At 50.4% G+C, this 15,697-nt stretch overlaps 1 protein-coding gene across 1 annotated transcript; it reads left to right on the top strand.

Moving 5' to 3' along the window:
• The first annotated feature begins 533 nt into the window (after positions 1-533).
• Positions 534-12,131, top strand: LOC149340241 (uncharacterized). The gene is made up of 3 exons (XM_089550693.1): positions 534-1,338; positions 7,415-7,664; positions 11,732-12,131. Exons 1-3 carry the CDS (start codon positions 1,071-1,073, stop codon positions 12,039-12,041), a joined length of 828 nt encoding a protein of 275 aa, XP_089406819.1. The 5' UTR covers positions 534-1,070; the 3' UTR covers positions 12,042-12,131.
• The last annotated feature ends 3,566 nt before the right edge of the window (positions 12,132-15,697 follow it).

Raw genomic sequence — 15,697 nt, 5'->3', positions numbered from 1 at the left:
TTTAGCGCTTACGCACTAGCAACACGACAGCAAATATACTACGTTGTTGCATCTCCCCTTTCCGTGCATAATAACCAAGAAAACACACAAATACAGAACGACTAACTAACATTTTGATCTCATCAAAGAGAGAAAGTGTCGGCTCCTTCCTTCGCCATGTTTCCCTAACGCTTCACTGTCGACGCCAGCGCTGCGACGCGGCAGCCTGACGCAGCATATCTCTCTCTTTCATAGGGTTACTCCCTTGTCTTTCATTTCTCCTTCCTTGCTTCTCTCCTCCTGCCCTCCCGCTCGCCCTCAGAGGAGAAGACACGGCCTTGAATACGCTGACGCTCCCTCCAATGGCTCCAGCGCGACGCCCAGTACTCCGGTCGCCGCCAGGCTGGCGCCGCACGTAGACCCGCAGGCGCCAGCAGGTCTACTCTCTCTCCCCAGGCCAAGGAAGAGAGCACGTGAGCCGGCCTTGCTCTCTGCCTCTGCGGAGAGACAGCATGGAAACAAACATACAGAAAAAATCGCAGGAGGAGGTCCGGAAAAATCGGACACGCGAGTTCGCTAGTAGTACGTACTTGCGCGTGTGCGGTGGTAGAGTGATCGGAAGAGTCCGGTAACTGCTTTCTGTGGTCGCACCGTTGAATTATTGAGCTACTCGGCATGCTAAGATCGGTCTGCGCTTGCGGCAAGACTACCGCGCACTTCGCAGCAGCTGATGTCATCGGCGAATATCTTCTCGTGAGTGCAGGGATCGTCCTGCTGTTTGTTTTGATGTCTCTCGCCGCAGAGGTGCCGAGGTGTCGCATGCGCGAGCTGGCTGCAAGCCGAGGTCTTCCTTGAAAGGGGAGGACCGCGCTGTCTGCAGCTGTTTAATTCGCCCGAAAGTGTCACCGATTGCAAGGGCTGCGAGGACGCTTTACGAATGCACTGTATCCTTCGGGCTGAAGGGTTTTGTTCATCTTTCGACAGATCTTAATAATGTAGCCATACAGGGAATTTCTTCGTACGGAAGCCGCAAGGAATGAGAGAGTTCGGCTCTTTCGGATACTGCAAAATAATTTGGCACCTTTTGGAACATGAATCGCTGCGGTTTCTGCGACGGAGGGCTTTGGCCTCGTGCCGTAACCAAAGGTCTCTTGACGAGTGAGGATGGATGCTCCGGGACGTCAACACGGCAGCAAGTGGCCGGCACCGTGAGAAATAACTTATGCATGGCAGACTTGAAAGAAGTGCTCTTGTCCATGGACGGCGGGCTTCACCCATCTGAGAGCCTTCACTCGGAGGTGTACCGCTTGCTGTGCTTGCCGAAGATCTTGGGCCTGCCGTCGGGACCGGGATTTCTAGGTACGATGCACTGAAGGCAGTCATATTTCTCCTTAGTAGCGCTGTCTTTGGCAATTCCTGCGTTAAATGTGTTTGTTCTGCCGGATAGTTTGAGAGTATTACCATTGAAAATAGCGCCCCCGTTTATGCCTGTTGTTAGTAAACAAAATTGGAATGCAACGAACTTTTTGCTACAGCCCTTGCGCGGAATGCTATTCTTTAGGAGCGGTGCTTTGAGCCGCTTAGGGAGCCTCTACATAATTGAATCTTGATTTTCATACAGTTAGCTAGGCACGAAATTCACTTGTTATTGTAGGCGTACTCCCATTGTAACCTTACTTCTTTTTTTTTTAAATTTCAGCAGCAAGTTGTGCGTAAACAGAGAAATAGTCTCTGAACATAACTGATGCGGTAATTTCTCGATATTAATTATATTCAGTTTTTATCTTTTTTGCCATTTGTAATTCAATAATGCGATCTCACAGCCCCAGTCGACGTGGTGGACGATGAGGCGGAAATAGAATTTATGAAATTTATGAAACGGGCAGCTAGGTTGCACGGGTATTTGGTATTCGCACCGGTGCATCCACTGCAAAGTGCATAGCCTCAAAGGCGGGGTTGCACAGTTTTGGGCAGTGGTAATAGCGCTGTTGTAATCCAGATCTATTTCTCGCAATTGGTCGTTGATAGAGGCACCGCCACGCGCCCGTTGTTGCTGAGGTCAGCCAGTCTGTACAACGGACGAATACAGCGTATCAGAATAGACTGAAAATAACTCATGTTGTACCGGTCCAGGTCTGCGCAGGATATAACGAAATGTGGGGGCATTGACAATTACGGCCTCTTTAAACCGTTTTACCGCTGCTGTCAACTGGATTGCATCCTTATGCTCGTTTACACTCGGTACATCCGGAGTTCATTCGTTCTCGTCTGCTAGGTACGTAAACGCGCATAGCTGCTCTCGGCAGACAGGTATTTGAGGTTTGGCGTCCGTGGACTGCAAGAGGTGCGGTAGTGGACGGCTCTGGACTAACCTTGACCACCTGCCGTTTTCAAACTTGCGCTAGCATCGGACAGCACGCCGGCAGTATTGCATTTGCCTCTATTGAAATGAGGCCCCTGCGGTTTGGATTCGATCCCGCGTCCTTGGGCCGAGCATTTTGTAGTCGCATACAACTCAAGAACGAAGCGACAGATGCCTCACACAGGACGCCCTCCAGCCAATGGCGTCAACCGCTTTCCATGCTCTTGCTGGTGTGCTGATCGCTGCGAACTTAACAGAGCTGTGTTCTTTGTATTTTTTTGCTTGTTTTGAGATGCTCATGTGATGTACTCGCCGTTATGCCCACATGCCAGAATACTGCATTTCTGCCAAAGTGGGGGCCCGTGGTCTTGTCAGGCTGTCAAACGGCAGCTTTTACTCCTGGCCCCCGCCATCATTTGTACCATGATGGCAAATAAATTGAATTGAATTACGCCGCGGTTATTCCCCTTAAATCTGCCACTCCCTGCGGTTTCACGCTAGCAGGTCCAGTGAGATCGGTCAGTGGGGTTGTTGTTGTTGCTGTTGTTGTTTAAGACTTTATTTGTGCGCAAATTTATAAGGGGAGGGTGATGGGATCAGGCAGACGGGAGCCCTTGAGCCCCGGCGGCCTCCGCAGCCCACTTGCATGCCGCCTCTTGGACGGCTGGGTCTGAGCTGCGCATCAGTGCCTCCCACTGCTCCATATTTTCACTGTTGCTATGTCGTTTGGGAAGATTTGAGCAACCCCACATCATATGCGTGAGGTTGGCTGGCTGAGTGCAGAATTTACATGTACCCGTGTACTTGTCTGGGTAAATGTGCGAGTAAATTGTGGGATGAGGGTGCGTATTTGTCTGTAAGCGGCGCCCGGTGTTTTCTTAGGCTTTAGTTCTTAGGCTTAGGCTTTAGTGTTGCCTGGAAGGCAACAATGGCGCTACGAAGTGTAAACATGGCTGGGGGCAAACGAAAGGAAGGTGAAAAAATTGGCAGTGGTTTAGCTCTGGTTAAACCTGGAGGAGAGAGAGAGAGGCCGCCTGATGGAGAGCTCGCGGCGACGGCCCCGGCACGCTAGCTATGCGCCGCTACTGCGCATGCGCAACTGATGAGCGGGGCCACCTCTGAGTCACCCGCGCAGCGGCGGCGGCTCGCGAGATGCACCGTGTGACGTCCCTGCTCCTCGCGCACGCGCAGTACGGCCTTTCCTCGGCTCCGCGAAAGGGCTCGGCAACTCGCGTAGTGTTGCTTTCGCAACAAAAATTAGAATAGGAAGCTTTCTACGGAATGGCAGGGGCGGCAAGCGCGAGGCAGGTATAAAATGAGAGCATTAGACAATGCATTTATCTTTCAGCGGACGTTATCCAGCTGATGATAATGAGGCTAAGTAAACTTGTCTATGCAGTTCACCTTTATGTGCAGTGTGGAGTGCGGATAGCGTGTTTGATCGCTGTCCCACCTCTTTTTCTCTTCTCGTGAGCTAAAGGCGCAGACCGTGCTCTAAATTCCTCTGGCCTTGAGGTGGTTTCAGAAGACGTCGAAGTTGTCTCATTGCTGACATTTACATGCTTGTTAGTAGTCGTTAATGGATGTGCACGCACGCACGCATGCACGCACTCAACGACAACTACGTCAGTGGTTCCACTGCAAGACTTGGAGAGGCATAGTGCCTCGCCAAGAAGGGATACGTTTCAATTATAGGCTACGGTACATGTATCAGGGTAGGGGGAGACCAAACGCCACCGGGCGTTTAATGGTACCGTTGGCCGCTAGGTTTTACAAGCTCGTTCCTTAAACGGCCGAGCCGCAAGCTCCCCTCCTCAGCGCTGGCGTGCACTTCCTGAAGCTAATGTCGCAGTGTCGGCGATCAGTGCGTGATCAACCTTTGGTATTTATGGAGGTTTAGCGTCCCAAAGCGACTCAGACTATGAAGGACGCCGTAGTGAAGGGCTCCGGAAATTTCGACCACCTGGGGTACTTTAACGTGCACTGACATCGCACAGTACACTAGAATTTTGCCTCCATCGAAATTAGACCGCCGCGATTGGGATCGAACCCGCGTCTTTCGGGTCAGTAGCCGAGCGCCATAGCCACTGAGCCACCGCGTCGGCCGGCCTCTCGGGGTTTGCATGGAGGCAGACAACGACCATGGCGATGACACATTACTCGTATAGACGCCACCAATTTGTCGATTCCTGAAAAGGGCACGAGCCGTGCCTTTCGAAACTGAAATATACGACGGTGACAAGCGTTCGCTAGTGGCATTCCGTAATAGTTGTTCTGTCTGAGGTACAGACCATAATTTTTCTTTTTTATCATCGGCAGATGAACGGTCATAATTCACCAAAAACTTCGCGTCCGTCATACGTAAAGTATAGAGGCGAATCCGCCCCTGCTTTTGGTCCTCTCTTGCAATATGAAACATAGCGAACTGTGCTCTCCTCTGGGCCGTCGTGACACATGCGTGTCACGCAGCCTGTGACACCTCAGCTACGTTATGTTCCATAGCGCAGCAAGAACGTCGGCCACTTCCTTGCTTAATGGGGACCGAGGGGCCGCTAGGATTGGTGCTGGACCAGATGTGGCACCATGGAAATGGAAGCCCACTGTGTGTCGTTCTTGGGGCTTGCTGGAAAGCGAGCCAAGGGAAGTCGGCGTTACAACCTGGTGAGAGCGCCCCAGAAAAGCCGCGGCTGGCAGCACCTAGCAAAGGACTTGTGAGTCCTCCCTATGTTGAGTTATTGCCCCATGATTGCGCTCATCTTTGTGCATACCCGATAGCGACGTTGCAAATATAACTAGAATCTTCCCCTGTCAGCAAAGGCTTCCTTACAGTGGGTATGCTAAATACTGGCATTTAGGGCTCGTCTAATGGTCTTTATCACTAAAATAATGGAATCCCTGCTTAGCCTTGTGATATGAGAGATCTTCACTGGATCTCATTTTCGTCGTTCCTGCAAAGAAAACTTTACAAACAGAAAAATCACCAGTGGATGCCGAGCAACAACGGTGTCCACTTGACTCATACCGTATACGACAAATGCTCTCGTAGTTTTGTGCAGCATTTTTTTCCCCTTAATTTCATACTTAGCCCATCTGCATTGGAATGCAGAAAGGCCAGGACTCTGAGGAGAGGCTGGAAGGGATTTAAAAATACCCTGGGAACAACTCTGCGCAATGTTTCTTCACATGTAAAATTCGATTCTCTGTGTTTTGTGGTTGTGTTAAAGTTTGTTCTGTCTAATTAAGTTTGTTCTGTAGCAGAAAAAAGAATTTATTGAAGAGAAAATAGTATTTAACAATTTATTTTGTATTTTGTAAATAGTGCGCAAAGCTCTCCCCTGTCCTTTCTTGCTATCGCTCCGCTATCCTCTCCCTTTCCCTTTCACCTCCGCCGGCTGCGGCTCGGGCGCTTAAAGGGCCCCTGCCCACCCCATCGCCCCAAACACTCTCTACCTCACTTTGAGCGAGCCTCCTCTCCTTCCATTCCCTCCTCGAAATTTTTCTCTCCCGCTCCTCGTCGAGTAGGCTCGGCAAGGCAAAATCACCCCTTCCTTCTCCGGTGTAAGCCGGAGGCGTGGTGTCTGTGGAGTGCGTCACAGGGCGACGTCATGGCCCCGCCTTCAATAGAATTCTTTTCTTGGTTTTTGCATTTTCTCCGCACACTGAACGATCGAGAGGCGCGATCGGCTCGACCATCTAGACTTGTTAGCGAGCGCATCCTTTCATACATCTGTTTGTCATTCCCAGTTAACGAGCTACCTTTTCATTTTCTTTTAGGCCTCCCCACCGTTTCACGAGCGGAGGGGCGGAAGTCGGTTGTGTTCGAAACACACGGCGAAGCGCGGACCCGGCAACCGCCCGTTTGCTTTTCTCCATGCGTGTTTGTGTTCTGTGTGTTTGTGTCTTTTCTCCGCTCCAAAGCATATGTCATTCATTGGAGTCAAGGCGTACGCAAGATGCACGAAAGATAAGCGGTGTGTGTGCGGAGCGGTCAAGTGGGCGAGCGAGGGAAAGGCTCTGCTGCACTAGTAATTAAAACCTTGTTTTGGGGGGCTTGCATAGAAGAAAAAAATCTGATAAGGGAGCGCGTACGCAGAGTGTCTCGTGAGGTGATCACGGCGGGGGGAGGGGGGGGGGGGGGGGGGGCGAACCAACTCCCTCAGTTTTACTATTTTTTACTTTTTATGGCAAGGGTTCAAGGCTGTCGTCGCACGCTCCCTCCGCAGTTTTTTTTTTTGTTCCTTCATGCGGGTTTGTGCACGAGCCAGACCAGAAGGCGCTGCGGAAAGCGTTGTGCAGACGACGCGACGCCAAGGCTACGCCGAACCTTCTCCCGTCAGTCAGAACGATGCACCAATGGAGTGCCTTTAGCGAAAGTAGCCCCCCATGACGTCAGCGGGGTTCAGAGTAGTGGGCCGGGCCCGTTTTTGTTGAAGGAAAGAACGAGCGGGCTTTGATTTGAATTTTCGCAGCTTTTCGGGGCGCGCATGGCTCTAGTATTTTGCAGAGGTTATCTTCGATGCCTCATCTATGCAGTGGGCTTGTTTTTCAAAAATGTCCGGACCCTGGGCAGTGGCCCTTTAAGACATTAGCTAGAAATTTCTTTTCCTTCACTTTTTTTTTTCAAGCTCTCCCCTGTCCTTTCTTGCTATCGCTCCCCTCTATACTTCTCCAGGCCATCCTTTCCCTTTCACCTCCGCCGGCTGCAGCTCGGGCGCTTAATACATTAGCTAGAAATTTTTTTATTCACTTTTTTCTTTTTTAAAAAACAAACCACTACCCCCCAACTCTCCCTCCACTCGACTGAAACTCGTGACGTCAAGACTGAGAGGACTCTGTGATCACCGTTCGGAAGTGGTGAATGGCGGTGTAAGCTAGCCTCAAGGATTTGTTGCGAAAACGGCTGGTGATCGCGATACCGGTATCGTTTTCTTGCCTTATCGGAGATTATAAAAGCTCCGTTATCAGCGAAAGGAGCCGGCTTGCGATTAGAATGCAGTAATATATGATGCCGGCCAACTTCAATTTATCCTCATTGTCCGTTTAATTTTGATAACTTGACCTTCGCGCCTTCAGGGTCGGAGGTGACGCCTGAACGGCAACCGCGGACGGAGCCCATGGTCCGGAGACAGCGGAATGAGGTACCGCCCCGGATGAAGGCCAGGCGGCGGTGGCGGTGGCGGCGGAGGCCACCTCCCCCTCCTCCTCCCCCACCTCCTCCTGCCCAGTGGCCACCGCAGTCCGAGGGCTGCGCCTTCTGCCGCAGCAACGGCGAGCGCCGCGATTTCTACATGGGCCACACGCTGCGAGACAACAACGGTCCGGGGTAGGTGTATACGCCGGGCCGCTTCATTGAATTTCAGCCGCATGGAATAGGGACTCCGAACATTCGGCGGCGACTGTATCATGAAGGGTCTCCATAGTTCCTGGCAAAAGAGGACGAGGAGGAGAAGCATTTATAGGAACCAACGAGATTATTGATCTCGCTCGAATGTTCGAGTGGGTGACTTCCTCATTCCAGGACTCCACTGGCCACGGCTGCTCGACGAAGTTGCTGGACGAGCGCTTCTTGTCCCGCCATTGAATCGGCGGACAGCCGTACTGAAAACTCATTGCAAGTTTGCGGCCTGTCCAATAAGAACGTTGACCAGTAAAGATTCGTAGTCAGTGGTAATCAGGTCGGCCTGGGCCAGTTAGTGGACGGCGGCAGTCGCTACAACTTGAACACTGGAGAGGAGAAACCCTTTTTCCTCTTTACAATCAGCTTTCTTCTAAGCTTGCACCATGACCGAGTTTTTTCCCATATGGATTCGGAAGGGGCGGCTGGCAAAACGGCTAGGAAAGGTACCATGGAAGCAAAGTGTGCACAATGAGGAGTTGCGCGCCGCCGGGTTCCTTTTTTTTTCGTTGTATACTTTGACGGAGACACAGTTTCTGCATCGCATCGTTCAAGACAAGGAAAAGAATGCGAGAGGGTCGCCAGCGTGTGGGCGCACGAGAGAGAAATAACCTTAACATGCCACCCTTAAAGGCCCCCTGCCCACCCGCGGCCAGCAGACACTCTCTACCTCACTTTGAGCGAGCCTCCTCTCCTTCCATTCCCTCCTCGAAATTTTTCTCTCCCGCTCCTCGTCGAGTAGGCTCGGCAAGGCAAAATCACCCCTTCCTTCTCCGGTGTAAGCCGGAGGCGTGGTGTCTGTGGAGTGCGTCACAGGGCGACGTCATGGCCCCGCCTTCAATAGAATTCTTTTCTTGGTTTTTGCATTTTCTCCGCACACTGAACGATCGAGAGGCGCGATCGGCTCGACCACCTAGACTTGTTAGCGAGCGCATCCTTTCATACATCTGTTTGTCATTCCCAGTTAACGAGCCACCTTTTCATTTTCTTTTAAGCCTCCCCACCGTTTCACGAGCGGAGGGGCGGAAGTCGGTTGTGTTCGAAACACACGGCGAAGCGCGGACCCGGCAACCGCCCGTTTGCTTTTCTCCATGCGTGTTTGTGTTCTGTGTGTTTGTGTCTTTTCTCCGCTCCAAAGCATATGTCATTCATTGGAGTCAAGGCGTACGCAAGATGCACGAAAGATAAGCGGTATGTGTGCGGAGCGGTAAAGTGGGCGAGCGAGGGAAAGGCTCTGCTGCACTACTAATTAAAACCTTGTTTTGGGGGGCTCGCATAGAAGAAAAGAAACTGAGAAGGGAGCGCGCACGCAGAGCGTCTCGTGACGGGATTACGGCGGGAGGGGGGGGGGGAGGGGGGGGGGGGGAGGGGGGGGGGAGGGGGGGCGAGCCAACTCCCTCAGTTTTACTGTTTTTTTACTTTTTATGGCTAGGGTTCAAGGCTGTCGCCGCACGCTCCCTCCGCAGTTTTTTTTTTTTTTTGTTCCTTCATGCGGGTTTGTAGGCATGAGCCAGAACAGAAGGCGCTGCGGAAAGCGTTGTGCAGACGACGCGACGCCAAGGCTACGCCCAACCTTCTCCCGTCAGTCAGAACGATGCACCAATGGAGTGCCTTTAGCGAAAGTAGCCCCCCTTGACGTCAGCGGGGTGCAGAGTAGTGGGCCGGGCCCGTTTTTGAAGGAAGGAAAGAACGAACGGGCTTTGATTTGAATTTTCGCAGCTTTTCGGGGCGCGCATGGCTCTAGTATTTTGCAGAGGTTATCTTCGATGCCTCATCTATGCAGTGGGCTTGTTTTTCAAAAATGTCCGGACCCTGGTCAGTGGCCCTTTAAGTGGACGGGTTGAGGCTGCAGCTCGTTGCGGTGATTACCAAACATTCGGGTGATAGGGGCCTCCAATAGCACGAAAAACAGCTGAGAGTGCGCGGATACTTTCCCGGGAGCAGCACTTATAGTTACCTTCGTATCAACGGCGATGTTGTAGTTGCAGGTGCATTTGAACACGTTTCGTGCAGAGTAGGAAACTGTCATAGTATCCTGCATGGCTTCTGGAATCTTCTTAAAAGTGGATTCATAAATATTTTTCTTCTCACAGTTGCGACGCTGGTGGGATGATAACATTATCCTTTGCGCAGATTGGATGGATGATATGTTTTTGTTACACCGCGAAATTTTGAATAAAGTGGCGAAAGGTGGTTAAACCTAGCAGCTTCTTTCAGAAGTTGCGGGAAAAAATGCGATGAATTCGCTTGCGCTTTTTTAGGGCTTCATAAAAAAGGCAGGCAATTTATCCGGCTTAGGTGGTTTACAAAGTGGACGCCGGCCATAAACCGGCACATCAAAAGGTGCAGGTGGTTTTTCGTACCTATTTTTCAGCGGCCATAAATTTTGGACATTGAATTGAAAAGAGCGACAGCCAGCTGTAATATTTATAAATTACTTTTTCACAGGCTTTGCCACTCAGGCGAGTAAACCGTTATGTTCCATGCTAATGGCTTGGTTTGGTTTATAGGTGTTTAACGTCCCCAAGCGACTCAAGCTATGAGGGACGCCGTAGTGGAGGACTCCGGAAATTTCGACCACCTGGGGTTCTTTAACGCGCACTGACATCGCACAGTACACTGGCCTCTAGAATTTCGCCTCCATCGAAATTCGACCGCCGCGGCCGGGTCCGAACCCGCGTCTTTCAAGTCAGCAGCCGAGCGCCGTAACCACTGAGCCAACGCGGAAACCAAACCAAACCATGTCAATGGTGATGTTTCGTTTTGCATTCCTGCTCGTGCTGGGCTCTCGCATGGGGAGAGAGCCAGAGTGCGTCTTCGTGAAGGCTACCCCCTGAGGAAATCATTGCGCGTTCCTCCCGCCATCCTTGCGCCCCCGTTATTGTGAGCGTTGTGAATGACACCCTTGGTGGTTTACAGCGGACCGTATTCTTGCGCCCTGTGGGCATCGTATAAAGTGCGGTCATAAACAGTCCCACCTGTAGCGTTGCTGCGTCCCTGCCTTTGCTGTGCGCGGTTGCTGTGGCCGTGAACGGAGCATTGGACGTGCCATCATCATCATCAGCCTGAATACGCTCACTGCAGCACTGCAGGACAAAAGCCTCTCTCACATCTCTGCGCTCAACCCCGTCCTGGGCCAGCTGCGGCGCCCCTACCGCCGCAAACTTCTTAATCACATCTGCCTACCTAACTTTCTGCCGCTCCCTGCTACGCTTCCCTTTCTTTGAAATCCAGTCTGTTACCCTTAACGACCATGGTTGTCTTGCCTTCGCATTACATGCCCTGCCCAAGCCCAGTTCTTCCTCTTGATTTTGACTAGGATGTCGTTACCTCGTGTTTGATCCCTGACCCATTATTCTGCCCTTGTCTCTTAACATTACACCTATCATTTTTCTTTCCATAGCTCGCTGCACTGTCCTTAAGTTGAACCCTTTTCGTTAGCCTTCACGTTCCTGCCTGACAGGTGAGTAATGGTAAGATACAGCTGTTATATACTTTTAGCTGTATTTTACAAGTACTTGGACGTGCACCTGTGGCCATCGCCCATGCAGGCGTGTTGCGTTGGTGTAGTCAGTTTTTATAACCATAAGGACTTAGTTTAGAGATTTAGTGGCATTACAGGTTTGGTTTTGCGGCACCGATTTGAAAGTTAGTCGGAGAGACCTCCTAAATTTTATTCTTTCTAGCTTAAGGAACGCGCGCTGTTTTGTGTACTTTTGAATAAGCAGCATAGTTGCAGGTTCCGTATGTGCCTCGGATACAGCTTTACCTCGACGTTTTTCAAGTCAGTAAGTGAATCCTTCAATGCCTTATTGTTTATGGCAATCGCAAACGAAGAGTGGCGCCTTGGTTAATATTATTCGCACCGTGAAACTGCGCATTCCAATCGCCACACCATCTAGCGCGAGTAGGAGTTCACGATTTGCTGAAATATTCAATCCCACGTCATGAAGACGTAGCGACATCTCGTGTGTGCTTGCGCCTGGGCTACGCAGGCGAGCCGGGCGCGTTACCTGTCCAGTGCTGAGGGGATACAAGTGCCCGCAGTGCGGCTATCCAGGCGGAGACCAGGCGCACACGTTGCGCTACTGCCCGCTGAACCGAGGACGCGACCTCGCGCCAACGGTGTACCAGACGCCGCGTCTCTCCAATGGACGCTTGCGCAGGACCACGACCAAGCGTGGAGACGGACCACGACGCGACCAGATGCGGTCGGGGGGCTTCGTCCCACGGCCTGCTTCTACTTGGCGGCCGAAGACGCAGAGTTACGTGGCGAACTCGCGAAAGACTGGATGGCGTACCTAATAGACACTTTTAGCATACCGTGCTACCGTTACCAGAGTACCGGGAGCCTGCCCACCACCGCTGAGCACGCACTGATTGGTCACGATGCTGCTGCCGGGTACATGGCGCCATCTGGCGCCGTCAAGACGATCTGCGCATGCGCATTGGCTGCGCGCAGGCTCCCGGTACTGCGGTAACGGTAACCCGGTACACAGTATGTTGAAGGTGTCTATTTAAGAAGCTGTGGCAATGGTGGTCGACGTTGCTGGCGCTATACTCATTTCCTGAGGCGACCACAGGCTTTTGGTGCGGCAGTTCGCGGCACAGAATATTTTGCTCAGCCATATACACTATCTGAGCATGCATTAGCACTTCTGAGGGACTAGTGCAGCACCTGGAGGGATTATTGTCAAGTTGGCAATTCCTTTAAACCTTTCGTGTTTATTATAACAGTCGTGATCGCATATGAAAGGGTAGCGTGGGCGACCATAACTGTCATCGCAGGTTGGCTGCTGGGGCCTAAGGAAGTTACAAAATGTATGTTACTGGTGTAACTGGTGCAATATGCTCTAGCCTCATTTTTTTTATCCTGTTTGAACGGCAACGGTGATGTGGAGAGCCTTTAACATAAAGCCGTCGTACTTGCTCGGATTATGATGCTTGGACCCAAAACATCGCCCTGAGAACAAATTTCCTCCCAGGCGTTAGCCCTAGAAAAATAGGCCCACTAAGGCTTGCGTACTTTCGAATTTAAATCGTTTAGTTGGTTTAGTGTGCACATTTCGTGTGATACGAAGCCAGTATTACTAGGTCCACAATGCGTGACCCGTTATTTAACGCGATTTTGCGGAGACATCGTGTGTGGTGGGCGCGTCCGTAGAATGATTGAAAATGATAGTTTGAGCAGTTTGCTGAAAATTGTCAGTTCACTATTTTTACCACTGTGCGTGTGGTATTGTTTTCTCACAGCAGTGCATTGCTCGCGTAGTCATCTGATGCATGTGGTGTGTTTACTAAGACATACAAAGTACAAGAATATTTCTTTGGTTTGTTTGTTTTTTCTTTGTGAAGTTCTTGTCAAATAAAGTTCTATTTCGAGCAAGAAACATCGGACATCATTTTTGTTTTTTGTGGAGACCGGCGAATAACAGGCATGTTCACGGATGTGGTGCCTTGCCTGAAAGCAGTCACAGCGACGTCCTTAGAATGGCCTCGCTGTTCTATACCAGAACAGTTTCTTTAGCCTTTACAGATTTTTGTGTTAAAAATTGCGAAAGATACGTTGATGGGGTCTATGCAGCGAGTACAGCAAGGCGGGCATTACGTACTTCGTAGATCGCAGTGCTTATGTGCTTAACTGAAATTAACTAATCAGCTTTGTAGATTTTAGGGGGCAAGATTATACTGCGACACGGAAGGCCGTCAAAACTGAAGGTGAGCCTAGTTTTAAATTTTTAAAATCTGCTATATAGTTGGAAATAACAAACGTCAAAGATACGCCTTTGACAGGCTCGCTTAGTTGGCTTTTTTGCATTGCATATTTACAAAGTGGAGTCGCTGCGCGTGGTGTCATCGCCGAAATCAAGTTAACATCATCAAATTCACAAACGGTATTCTTACTTGATATATAAAATATTGCAGATAATTTTTCTTAATTAACCCAGTAGGATGAGCGAAAGCAATTGAGGCAACACCGCTTCAAAGGCAACCGAATGAAAAAAAAAAAGGCTGCACGAGCAGCGCACGTACAGTCTTTGTCAAAAGTAACCAGGCTGCACGTTTTTCTTAGTCGTATATTAAAGCTATTTAGACTGCCCTCAAGCTCTAAATCTCTGGTAAGAAGAACCCCTGTTCTCACCTTCAAAGAACTTTTTGATCTATAGGGAAGCCGTGAGGGCTGTTATACGAATGAGAAGCGAACCATGAAGCTTGGTTACTTTTGACAAAGACTGTACATCGCGGACGTCTCTCGGCCGTAGGGACGGGAGAACGCGCCAGCGACGCGTTGAGGGCGAGAGTATCGGCCATGCAGGGCGCTAGGTGCGTAAACTATGTTGTGGGAAGGCGACACCTCGACAGTGATGGCACAAACCCTCAAACATCGCAAGATCTTGCTCGGTATCCCATCGGAATAGTGCTTTAGCACCGAAAGTTCAGTGCGGGTAAGCCAACTCAACGAGCTAGGAAATGCATTTCTGACGTTCGCTATTTCGAACGACGTTGACGATTAAGAAAATTGAAAAACGGCTCATATCGTATGCTGAAGGGCCTCTATTGCGCTATGCAACCTTGCTTCCTAAAATCAAGAATATAAAGTTGTTACTTTTAGGTAATTTATTGTCTAATTATTGATCCACATCTGGTACATGTCTGCTTTATGTGGAGTCAACCTGTACAGACCGCACTGACGTATCGCCCACAGTTTTTTTCACTTAAAATCTGTAAAAGTAAAAAAATGACGCTGTATAGCCACTGGACTTAATATTGTTGCGTTCGAGACATTGACAGCGTCTAGTATTGCAGGTAGCGTCTAGAAAGAAAATTTCTGTGTGTACCAGAAGGTCCTATACTACCATAACAAATATGTGGTGATGAGAAGGGATATTAGAGATAAAGCTCCTATACTACTGTAAGAAATATGTTGTGATGAGAAGGGATGTCAGAGCTATTATGTATTTTTTTTGCCACTACCGCCTCCACTACCGTCTCAATAAAAGAAGTGTCTGTACCTTGCATGGTTTTTGATTCTAAGTGACAAAGACCGCAAAACAGATTTATGTAAATCTTTTTTTTTCTCGGAGGTTACATCACCACAAGATGGCGCAACCACAATGACTGCAATATTTTAGCGCGCGTTTGCCAAAGCGGCCGTGTCATTTGAAACACGTAGCACCACCGCCTTCATTACTGCGAACTCTGCTCCCAGAGTTGCAGGGACTCGAAAGCACCATTTAAAGCCAGCTTGTTTCAGCTCTGGCTTTCTTCATCACATTTTTTTTTAAGCGAAAGTTTCACTACGCCATGTAAAGCCAAGGTCGCGGACTGCAGCACTATGACCATGAAAAAAAACTGCCGACGATTACGTTACTTCCTAACGCAAAATTTGAGCGCAGCTCATCAGATGGTGTTGCTTTTCGATAGACTGAGGCAAATAATTCGATGGCGGCGACGCTAAGTTTCTGCTTCGGCAGCACGCGCCTCTGGATTCTGGCGGCGACGGCGCTGGGCTTCTGCTCTGGCAGCTCGTTTAGCAGCAGCGGCAGACGAAGGACTTCCACCGGTTGCCTCGCTCATGGCTCAGAAAGGACTGGCAGGTAATAAACTATTTATATAGGCAGGCGGTTCGCAGCGGCGAACGGCGGCTGCTGCACGCATTGAGATCCGGCGCTCTGATTTCGGCCGCACAGGAGTGGCATTAGAGGAAGAGTGAAGAGAGCAATTAAGTTATCGGGAGGTCGCGGGAGATGGCGCCAGGAGCGCGTGCAACTAGAGCAGTGCGCTGCCCCGGCTGCGGAGCTGGTTACGAGGGCGACGCCGCGAAACGCAGGAACGGGCGCCAAAGAGCTGCGCTCTAAAACCAGGGAATGTCTCAAATTTTACTGCTTGAAATGCGCACGGCCAGCAGAGTAGACGATGGCTCCTGCTAAGGTGTTAAGAGCATGGGCAAAACCGAAGGA

Source organism: Amblyomma mixtum, chromosome 6 (assembly GCF_055824585.1).
Source record: "Amblyomma mixtum isolate Tamu chromosome 6, ASM5582458v1, whole genome shotgun sequence".
NCBI classification, from domain to species: Eukaryota; Metazoa; Arthropoda; class Arachnida; order Ixodida; family Ixodidae; genus Amblyomma; species Amblyomma mixtum.
The sequence above is the reverse complement of the archived record's forward strand: the minus strand, read 5'-3'. Positions and strand labels throughout refer to the sequence as shown.

Bases quoted from the DNA above. Each gene is read 5' to 3' on its own strand.
- LOC149340241 (XM_089550693.1), top strand. From the start codon at position 1,071: ATGAATCGCTGCGGTTTCTGCGACGGAGGGCTTTGGCCTCGTGCCGTA. The intron at 1,339-7,414 runs GTACGATGCACT...TCGCGCCTTCAG, and splicing joins GTCGGGACCGGGATTTCTAG to GGTCGGAGGTGACGCCTGAA. The intron at 7,665-11,731 runs GTAGGTGTATAC...TGGGCTACGCAG, and splicing joins CGAGACAACAACGGTCCGGG to GCGAGCCGGGCGCGTTACCT.